The following is an 11,746-nucleotide window of genomic DNA, read 5'->3' on the forward strand; positions in this document are numbered from 1 at the left end:
AAACTAGTCAGTTGTTAAAATATTCTCAGTTTTCAGAATGCCAATCTGTAATATTTTAAAAATATTTCCAGATGGATGAACCATAAATGTTGGAATGTTTGTCATTGAAATAACTGGCATCACAAAGTTTTTAACATACAGCAAGACATACATATATTTCTGTAACACAATAAATGAAATAGAAAAAAGAAAACAACAACATCTTTGTATAGTTTTTGGTTGTCTGTGTGTGTCCGTGTAAGAGATGTGTACTTTTACATTAGATCATCATAGTATATACACTTTATGTTGTCTATTTAAACCTTGCCTTGATTTTAATGGCGTTTATTTTTTGTTTGGATGGGAGAGTTTAACCTAGAACTCACCATCTTATTTAATACTTCCACACTTACATCTAGAACCAATTCGTTTTCAGCCACTGTTCCTGTGAATTAAATAACAGCAGAACTCATTAACGACCCTCACAAGGACCGGGACCCGCATGTTGAGAACCACTGCAGCAGCCTGCTTCACCTCTGTCCATGGTGCTGGAATCACACCCGTCGTCATATGACTCTAAATAAACAGCTTGTTATGAGGTAAGAAGAAGTCTTTGTTTTCTAATCGGGTCACTCTCGGTTTTGACCTTTTTTAAATAAAGTTTTGTGTTTCTCTTTGCGCTCTGTATCGATCCTCTCCGACGTCGTCGGCGTGCGGCCGTGATGGGCTGCTCGCTCCCTCCAATCAGCTGTCACACCGACTCCGTCGTACGATGCTCTCGCGTGTTCTGATCGCGGTGGCTTGTTTTTATCATCACCCCAGCTCGTCCGGCAGCTCGGTGTCTCGGCCGGTGGGCGAGGAGTGAAACGTGCGCACCTTAAAAAAAAAATAAAAAAAATGAATGAATAAAAAATAAAAAAAAACGGACTGCGCACTTTCGACGTCGACGGATTTTGAAAACCAGCTGATGCTCGACGAGGAGCGGTTTTCGACAGAGGACAGCGGGTGCCATGCACGGCGGCGGTTTTGCATTTTTCCGCAGCCGTCCAGCCTCGTCCTCCTCTCATCAAACGGCGTCACATGCTGCTGAGAAGCACTTTAACGCCTCAGATAAGATGTCTCTGGGTGAATGCCGCAGCCGTCAGGATTTGGACCAGCACCTCTGGAGGCCAGCATGCACAGATCGGAGGACGTTTTTATAAAGCTTGCACATTATATTTCTTAAATTTTGCTACTTAACATCCATTTAAAGGTAGGCAGAGACTTTTTACTCAGTGCCAAGCATGCCTATGATGTATCTCTGGTTAAATATTAACAAGATTCACGTGTTTTCCACCAATTCCTGCTGATTTCTCTGGCCATCAATACCTTATTTATAGCTCTCATATGACCTCAATTCATATCAACGAGGAAGTTGCATTCAGCAGCTGGATCTCAAGCTTCACAGTGTGACGTGGAGTTGCAAAAAGGCCGTCTCTTGGAGATAGGTGGATGCTGGTGGAGTAAAACAGAGTCCCTCAGTGCCATCCCTCTGATTTCTTCCCTCTGTGTCTCTAGACTCAGCGATGGGTGATGAGAGCAGCCTGTCCCGGCAGATAGAGAGCGTGGAGAGGAGCGTGGTGTTCCTCAGGCAGGAGCACCTCACTTTGCTCCACGGCCTCCACCTGGAGATCCTGTCCCTGCAGAAACGATGCACAGGTGAGGCGACACGCTGCCGGGAAACTGACAGTACGAATAAAATATGGAGTTATCAAAACCCAGAGAGATTTAGAAGAAGGGACTTTCTGACTTCCTGCAACTGACTACTGTAGTTTATCGATAGTTTTAGAGACTATTCAAATGGTTTAAGGATGTTTAATCTATTGTCTTTTTTAATGAAGACAGCAAATTCTCATGTAGGTCAGAACCAGACAAACCACATGAAAGGATTCATTGATGAATACTTAAATGTTCTGTCGATGAATGATTTATTATTTCAAGAACCCTTTGGCTAATCTTCTTTTAGCATCGCTTTTCATTTCAGCTGCTGTAGCTGTTTGTTTTTTTTCTTAGTCAGCATGGACCCCTCTCGTTGACCCTCAGCGAAAGGATTTACTAGGATTTTGAATAACGGGCTTAATGGCTTGTTGGAAAGAACACGGTTGCCTTTTTTTTTTTAAGCGTACTTTATTACTTTAGAATAATCCATAAAGCCTGCACATGCACGTAGATATTTCACCGATTCCATCCAGGTTGAGCTTAAAGTAGAAGCTTATTTTAACTACTCCACTTTCTATTTTTATTTCATTTCGAAGGGGACATAAGCCGCTTTTGTGACTCTCTAACAGCATGCGGAGCAGTCGTCACTTTCATTCGTGTGTGTGCTCAGTCCTCATTGTTCATCTAACGTATGTGTGTGTGTGTGTGTGTGCACCAGTCAGTGCCAGACAATGGCTTCATGGTGATGTCATGCCTCAATTCCTGTAGATTGCATCATTTCCTGTCCGAGGCCTAATGGATATGTCTTCCATTTAATCAAGCATGCAAGTGCGTATGAACACACGCATACACACACACAGGCATGCATGCACAGTGGAGTTAGCAGCCTTTGTCAGGAGGTTCCTGTTTCATTTCATTCATTCCCTGGAGCGGTTTTCTCCTCTCGTTCTCACCTGAACCTGTTAATAAATCTAAAATAAACAGCCCCTGGATGGGAATCCCATTATGTTGGTGCGTGAACAGATTCTTTAATAGAAACACTCATTATCTGTTTGCTGGCAGACACACAGTTCATGCTCGGCGAGATGGCAATACGCAGACATATCCATCATTGTTAATCCAGAGATTTTATAGCTTTAGTAATCCATATGAAGAGGATTGTGGTGAACAAATACAATGGGAGAGCAAGGGGGGAGGGTTTTTGTGTGTTTGTGTGTGAGTGTGTATGAAAGAGAGAGGGAGAACTGGCTGCGATCCAGCGTGACCAGTTGTGTTGAAAACGACCCCCTCCGCAGTTTTGTAATTCTGCCGCACATCTGGTCAGTGCAGCTGTGTGTGGACGGGTAGACAGAAGGGGATAGAGGGTATTCGCACCTATTTACTTCCCTTCTTTTCTCTTTCTGTGGAGTCCCCCCCCCCCACTGCAACTGCAAATGCAGATGGCGGCCCACGTGCTTTCACAGATTGTTTACAGTTTTTGGTCCAAGAGGCGCTGCAGCTACGTTCATACCCTCTGAAAATCACGTTTATGAAACAAACTGCTTCCTTTTCCGAAGGGTCGGCCGCACCAAAACAACAGTTTGTTTCATAAAAATTAGTCTTTACGGCAACAAGCGCTGTGTATTTCTTCCTGAGAACTCGTATATGCAAATAGATCATCTTCCTGCAGCAGCTTGTGTCACAACTCTGCTCTCTGTAGCTTTATTTTTTTTTCCTGCCCATAGCTCAGCCTTTAATTTCCACATTCCTCTGAGGTTTCTGAGGGATTGCATACGCTGGGACATTATTGCGCCACACTCACGAAAACACACACGAGACCAGCAACAACTCTTCCTGATGAGCGTCTTTAAAGCTACTTATGGTTTTCTCGTGCTAGAGAGGAAAAGCTGTCATAAATTAAGTTTTCATGTCTTTTTAAAGCAGAGTAAGATCAAATGGTCACTAGTACGTATCGTTTCCAGTCTTAATTCTTGTGAGAGGGGTCTTTTTTTTTTGTCTGTGCTGCTTATTATTCAAATGTTGGTCTGGTCTCTCAAACCCACAGAATCATTTAGTCTGGACACTGGGGCCCAGTGGGTGCTTGAGTAGTTCAAGAGGTTTAAGAAGGGATCTCTAAACATCTGGCATTGCTAAATAAGCTGAGCCGAACCTCGGCACTGAGCAAGGGCTGCACCTGGTTTCTCACGAGGGGTGAACTCCTGTGGTCTGAGCCCAACTCAACTGAAACAGCCACGGCAAAACTTCATTTTATTAGAAGCTTTTATGAGGCAAACACGAACAAGTTGCAGTTGTTGGTATCCTCTCCCTCAAAAACAAATTAAAACCCTGAACTTAACACTTGGCAGCTATCGCGAACATCTTTGAATATCTTTCATTTCATGCATCAACTTGTACGACTTTCAGTGGTTCTGTCTGGATTGTTTTTGATGCAGAAATATAAAAGAATAGTGGCTGTGAAGCTGGGGGTGGAGAGGCTAATGCTGTTAGCAGGTGTGATAGTAGTCCTTGCCAGCTCTGTAATATTTATCCTGGAAGGGTACAAGGTTGAGCTGATGATGTCGCCGTGCATATTAGTTCTGCCTTTGTACTCCTGACCTCTTCGGGGACTTTTCCCATCAGCATAAAGGCACTGGATCAATTTTCAGTCTTCTGTTTTTCCCTGCTATAATGTGTTGTTGAAGAAATCAGTCGTGTGTGTTTATGTGTTGGTGTGTTTGCCCTTCAAGATATCTGTGCAACGTTCAAGGTTGAATCTTGCGAAACAAAAAAACCTTGAATGCTCAGTTTGGCTGCAGGAGATAAGCCTGACCTACAAAGCGTTACGCGTGCTGGATGTTGCAACGTGCTGAGTCCCTCGTTTTCATTGTTTGACTTTTGTTTTAAGAAATCTTTCTTACGATCGGCTTAAATTAATTCGTAAATGCTTCCGGCGAAACGAGACCTCTCAGAGACTCACGCATTCGGCCGTCGCTCTTTAAACCAGCAAAGAGTTTGTTTTTCCTTCATTCATTCTTTTCCTCTCCTCCTTCCTTTGCTGCTGTCTTTTTCCTCCCCTTGCCGCCCCCCTCTTGTCTTCCTCTCTTCATGCCAGCTGCATGGGTGGGCGTGTTATGCTGACTGCAGAGGGAAGGAGAAAGGGTGTGACACAGTGTGCAAGAGGAGAAGAAGGCCATGTGTTGTCTAGATATTAATCTAAATCACCGTCGTACACTGCAAATATTATCCCTTAAGAAAATAACCTTCAATGCTCATAATTTGATTGACATATCCAATAATATATTCACAGGTTTGCTTATGAAATTAAAAGCAGTAAATATCAATGCATATAGTTTAGTCGAGACTTACAGTTTTAAAACTGTGTGACTGAATCGTTTCTAGTTCCGGGAAAACCAAATGAATCACAGCTACACAAACCGCCGTCCCTGTGCTGATGCTGATATGAGAGCTGAATAAGCTGAGTGTCAGAGATTTCCCCTGCTGCCGTCGGGCAACTTTGAATGTCCATCAGGATAACTGACAGGCCAGACACCACCGGCCGTCTGCCCACGCATTCAGTCTGCTGAAATGGGAGTCTAATGCCACAAATGACTGGACACCAATTACCGGCCTGATGCGCCATCTCCCGAATGACCTCCGACTGATCCATCTAAAAATGTCAATGTCCGATACGTAATAGCACGTGATGTCGTATCAGTGTCGCCGATTCCCAGTCTGCTAAAAGTGAAACATCTTTGATTTAAACAGTTTTGTCGTCCAGAATTCAGACGGACGAGCTTATGCTGCAAGTGAAATAGATCGAAGGCCGTCACAGTGTTGCTACAGGTCCTTTCATAATTGAAACACTTGTGAAACTTTAATGATTCTCAGATATTTCTCTGATACTCAGGAATGAAGCCCAAAATCGTGCTACTTGGCGCCATCAGATGTCTTTACATTGCTAAATGTGGAGCAGTTTGTCTTCCTCCCGATCCAGATTGCCTAGCCATTAGTTTTTATTTATACGCATATTGATTTCAGGGAGAAGGGCTCGCGATGCTAATGCAGCTACAGTAAAGACATATTTTATTCTTCCAAACTGTAGCAGGACATCATGTCTCTGGGACGCGGTCTTTGATGTAAAGTTTCAGATTTTGTTCCATGAATTATGCATGGGCTCTCTGAAAAATGTGCTAGAAACCGCAGTGAGCATCTGTTATGTTAACCAGCATCTGCAAACAGAAAACCGTCAGAGTGAAGCTTTGATAGGACACTTGGGCGTCTATATTTAACCTGTAACTGTCTGATCTCCGTCTCATTAACGCCTCTCTTTGTGTGTTTTTCAGAGTTGACAAGCGAACTGAAGGTGAAGCCTCCAGGAAGAAGCCAAATAGGTATGTCTTGTGTCTCCCTCATTTTTTGTCGTTTTCCTTCGGTTTGGAGACACAAAGACGGACGCGTGTTTACATCACCCTGATCTCGTTTGTCCTCACCGCACTCAACCTCAACCCCCAGTCGACCATCTCCCTGCGCCTGCATCCCTCCGTCCTTCCACCCTCCCATCCCCCAGGGGACAGATCTCTGTCAGCCACCCTCCTCCCTCTTCTCACCCACGCCTCCCTATCTCTCACTCCCATCATCTCATCACTCGGTGGGGAAGTCTCATGTGCCAAACACAGGCCCGATCATGAGTGCAAGGTGCATCTGCGTTTCCCTGCATGTGTTTTTTTATTTTTATTTTTTTTTCACGCAATTTTCCTGTGCGAAAAAAACACCTATGTGGAGGATGAAGATGATCGCAGTTGTTGGAAAAACATGCTGGAACATTTTAGACTGACGGACGTTCGCAGCAGCGGGACGCGGAGTTCGCCACCATTTTGTCAGAGCAGATTAGAGACACACTAGAGGAAGAAAGAGCAGTCAAAATGAGTGTGTGCCTGTCGAGAGTTAAGAGGGGGGGGTGTTATGCTTGGCTGCATTACTCAGCCATTAGATCCCATCTCCTTTTCCAGGTTATCCCCCGATCCATCAATACAAGCACAGGCCCTCCGTTCTCCTCCCAGCCTGACAAATTGATCCATCCTCTGTTTTTTTTTTTTTCCTGCTCTCGTTTTTCCTCGAGGTCCCGGTGGGGGTGTCCACTTACAGACTCTGCTGATAACGAGAGAGAGATGTAGGAAAAGGGAGAGGAAGAGGTGGAGGAAGGGGAGAGGTAAAGAGAGGCAGGGCGATTAGGGGAAAAAGACGAGGCGGCAGAATGCGGTCAGATGCAGACAACGCAGGAGGGGAGAGCGGTATGGAGGGATATGAAGATCGCATTAAGTAGTCTATAGTTAGCATATGAGCTCAGCCCGGGTGTGGTGATGGGCGACAGAAAACCTGATACGTATCGGCCCACAGAGGATCCATCCTGGCAGAGAGAAAGGATTGGAAATGTAAGGAACAAAAGGGATAAAAGAATATCAGATTAAAATGCGAAATGGACCAAATGGATGGACGTAATCAGATGCAGCATCTTTAACCTCATACACAAAACTTTTTTCGGTTTATTACACTGAAGTCTGATATAAAGACCAAGCTTTATTACATTTTCACCTCCAGGACTTACCAAACCTCCCAGTAGGATTCTCCTGCTCACAAAGCCAGACTACGTGCAGAAGGGTCGGTGCCGGCCTCCGTGGATGTAATCTCCTTCTCCTCCGGTTCGCCCGGAGGTTACTGCACTGACTCAGGGCTTTTCATCCATAGCTCCCTCTACTCCAGGGAATTTCACAGGAATGAAAGAGCACAAAGGTTGTCTACAGAGGCAAAAAAAAAAAAAAAAACAAGAAGGAAGAACAATAAGCAGGATACCGTGTTAATCCTGACCTTGGCGGAGAGGTTCTGTTTGGCCTTAAGGCTTTAAGTTTGCAGCTCTGTTGGGAATAATCCTCTGTCGCTGCTAGAATCGTTTTCTTTTCTGCGCTGAATTGCGAGGACTTGCTTCTTCTTTTTTTTATTTGCTGTAGAATATACAACGGTTTGTGGCGCAGCGTTGGCTGTGCCTCGGTGCTGAGGCGTAAACGCTGAGGCACAGGTTTTAACTCTAAAAATCCTCTCCAACTGATCCGTACTGTGCGCTTTCCTCTTCCTCTCTTTGCTCCGCTCACTGCACATAAATACTTCACGTGAGCATCAGTCAGCCTTGGCAGCCGGGCCCTTGGATGACAGGAGGAGCTGACAGCAGGGGAAAGGCTGACATTAAAAATAACAAACAGCGTGGTAATCTGAATGCTATCCCCCCGATATAGACCGAACGGTTAACGTCAAAACAAAACAATGCGACGCCGCAATCCACAGCGTTATTTGAGTTTTAATTCATTAAATATTAGAAGATCTGCAAACTCTGTGTTTTTTGCATGTGTTATTGGCTGTGATCAAAAGCCAGTCTCAAAGGTTTATATTGCCAGGAACGGCTCAAGTTGATTAGGGGAAGAGGACGCTACACACACAAGTAATATCATTTTTGCCAATTAAGTTATTTATAACAACCAGAATTTACAGTGACGAGTAACAGTGCAGGGTATTAGTCACGTACAGCGTGCATGGATGGGTGGAAGTTAATGGTAGCTATGTGTGAAAAGGTGGAAGGTAAACTGAAAAAGAGCCAACATGGAGGCAGCTGTCCTGAAAGAGAGAGAGAGAGAGAGGACGTTTATTAATACCAAGTACGCAAACGTCAGACTTGGATTCTTGGTATTCTGAAGCATAGACTCTGGAGGACGTGAGGACGCAGGACGGTCATTCTGTAACTGGAACGGCAGTGTATTTGATGACGACCATGAAATGCATTCTGGGATTCCTGGCTGCACCAAGTCCACACACGTTACCTCCCAGTGCATCACGTGGACGTCACAAACGTGCATCAAGGAAATCCCAAAAACATGATCACCTCAGCACTTATGCAGCCTGTCAGTTAGGGGTGGGACGGAGATTAGTCTTCTCATATGTGAGCGTCACTTCCATCAGCGGCCTGGACCAGCTTTAAAATCACTATATCGTTTTCTCTGTAGTGGATTATCCACATCAGAGGTTTTGGTAAATTGGACGATGTGTTAACTAGATCTGGACGATCATATATTCTGTTCATCTGTGGTTATAAATTAATTTGTACATAGTACATCCTTTGTATTAGACACGTAGTTAGTGTGTATATTCTTTTTCTGTGTTGCAGATTTGCAGGAGGAGGAGGAGCTGCTGGAGGCCCGCTGTCAGGAGGTGGAAAACCGTCTTGCAGAGCGGGAGTGCACCTTAGGAGAGCTACGTAAGGAGCTGGTTCACAAAGGGTCTTTGGTTGGAGCCCTCAGGGCCAATCTCAAAGAAAAGGAGCGCCATTTTCTCGAGGAGCTTAAACGCCGCAGTCACTGTTCAACCATCCTCAACACGGAGCTGCAGAAGCAAACGGAGGCGGCAGCATACCTCTCCTTCCAGCTGCACGCTGCCAGGCAGAAACTGCACCACCAGCGGATGCAGCAGAGGCAGGGACTCCTCGCCAGGGCCAACAGTCAGGGGCCCCAGTATGTTGCCGAGCAGAACTCTGCTTCTCCACAGATGCTTTCAGGAGCCTCCCCTTCCTCTCCTGTGGTTAAACCCAAGCGCAAGAGCGTCAGGGCGGCCTCGAGGGTGGAGCGTGCCCGAGAGTGCGTGCCGATAGAGAAAGTGATGGGCCCCGCCGAGCCCACGGCCATGCCGGACCCGGCTCTCTTCCTCCACCCCCGAAGGCACAGAGCCCGCTCCAGGCACACTGTGGCACAAAGACAACCTCCACTGGGCCTGGAGAAGGAAGATGAGGAGGAGGGAGGTGGGGAGGGGCCGATGGAGCCCCAGGATGAAGCAGCCAGACTGATGTCTTCAGCTGCAGCTCCCCCTGCTGCTGAGACCAAGGCAGATTAGGAAATACTGTGACATGAGTTTAATACCGTATCATTATCTTCTGTCAGGCTGTTAATGCTGTTAACTGTTGTTCTGCACCTTGACTGAATTGATACTGCGGCCGGTTTTAGCTATTTAATTATATCACACTTACTATAGACACTTTTTTATATATGGACTTTGATATAACCTTAGATAATGTGCAAAGCAACCGTCAGTTAGTGTCACTTTAAGTCAGAAATGAGAAGGATCTGTTTACACTGCTGTCAGACGCTCTGTATACTGTGGGGCCTTGTTTTAAAGTAACCCCCTTTTTGATTTACGGCGACGATGGGTTTGACCACGGTAGCCGCCATTTAAAGAGGACTCCATGCCCGGTTGTGCGACCCAGCCAACTGTGACCTTTCAAGGCCAAACGTACCCCCCCTCCCCAACCACCCACCCACCTCCCAACTCCTCCATGTGGCCAAACGTTTGTGTGTCCTCTGACTGAGTAACAGCTGAAAATATCTGAGGTGGTGGGCGCTTCTGAAAAAATACTGATCGTAATGAAATACATTTCCCTCACTTTGTTAAGCTTAGAAACAGTTTCCTTTAAATCCGCTACCGCTGAACACAAAACGGTTGCGTTATAGATCTATGTATCAGAATCATTTTTTACACATTATTCTTTAACATTTTATCTTTTAAACACCTAAACTCAACAAAAGAGATCAGTGCCAGCGGGAAACACGCTTATCAAGTTTCTAACTGACTGTAGGAACAATGATTAGACCTTTTTCACAGCAAATGATGTTTAACATATAACATATCTGAATGTATTGGTGAGACTGTGTCCGAAACAACTCCATTGCTCACTCAGTAACGGATTACTCTGTAATCAAGCAGTGATCTCACTTTTCTGACATTTACTAAACTCCATTGTCCCCGTTTTGTGTGACTCATAGCTGTAGCTATCGTTTTCTCAGAAAATGTGGCTCATTGCACTGTGGGATATTTGTAGCTAAAAGCAACATTCATGCTACGGACCTTGACTTTCTATCGTGGGGTTTATTTAGGGTAAATTTGCACCAAAATCCGGGAATCCAAACAAAAGTAGTGCATATAAAATATAGCGTACTCTGTCTGTGAAGGTTCTTAGTCATCCAGGTCATGGTATATCCAAAAGGTGCTTTAAAAAAGGCAACTGGACTTGTAGAGTTTTTGGAGAAGACGTTTCACCACTCATCTGAGTAAATAAAAGTCTACAAGTCCAGTTGCCTTTTTTTAAACGTCTTTTGATTATATGTACTGTGTTGTTAATTGTGACTTTGGACAGATGAAGTTAAAACTAGTCAAAATGTCTGCTGTGAAACAGGTCTATGAGTTAACCATGGATTCAAAACCTACATTTATTGCTTAGGTGTCCATAATGTAATATACTGTAATGTCATATAGCATCGTCCTTCAAAAATAAAACATGCGGACAAATTTTCAAAAGGGAAATGCAAAATATACAAACAGGACGTCAGAATTATAAATACATATCACTCACATTATTATTAAAAAGCATCGCACCTTATCATACTACGTTAAATTTAAATTACTTCCTCAAAGATGAACTTTTATCAGTGCCTGTCCTGTGCAGAGTCAGACAGCGGCGGTGTTAGCCAACCAGCCACCCACGCACACAAACTACACAATCTTTAGTCCGTCCGTTTTACTAAATGACACGCTGACTCCCTTCGCAGCGACTGCTTTGTATAAACAGGCCACATTCAGGTGATAATCAGTTCCGACTCGTTGGACCACGTTTTACTCAGGTGTGGTTTGTGTACTGAACACACACGCGCGCGAAGACGGCTTCTGCCACTACAGCTTGTTTGTGTTAGAGGTTGTCGTGTTGGGGGTTTGATTTTGCCTCAGGAAAAAAAAAAAAAACGGACAAACGGACAAACAATAACGTGACTGTAGGCTTTTGGTACGCCTTCAACTAATGCACGGGGTGAAGGGTTTAAGGAATGATGCGCTCACATTTTACGACTTCCCATTCAAAATGCACACAGACAGGGTGACCTTACTGTGAAGGACAAGGAGACAAGTTATCAAAACGCATGCACGTGGTGGCACCTGGTGTAAGAAGAAACAGAAAAAGATCAAATTAAGACTTTAACTGATTCCTCCTTAAAGTAGGAACTACATT

The 11,746-nt window shown here is 44.7% G+C and overlaps 1 protein-coding gene across 1 annotated transcript; it reads left to right on the forward strand.

Annotated features, from left to right (window-relative positions):
• Window positions 1–1,536: 1,536 nt before the first annotated feature.
• ccdc92ba (coiled-coil domain containing 92Ba) lies at window positions 1,537–9,585 on the forward strand (the record flags this gene model as incomplete). The annotated part of the gene is made up of 3 exons (XM_084558722.1): window positions 1,537–1,677; window positions 6,000–6,047; window positions 8,867–9,585. Exons 1-3 carry the CDS (start codon window positions 1,545–1,547, stop codon window positions 9,583–9,585), a joined length of 900 nt encoding a protein of 299 aa, XP_084414848.1. The 5' UTR covers window positions 1,537–1,544.
• Window positions 9,586–11,746: the final 2,161 nt, after the last annotated feature.

Source organism: Chelon labrosus (genome assembly GCF_963514085.1).
Source record: "Chelon labrosus genome assembly, chromosome: 13".
NCBI classification, from domain to species: Eukaryota; Metazoa; Chordata; class Actinopteri; order Mugiliformes; family Mugilidae; genus Chelon; species Chelon labrosus.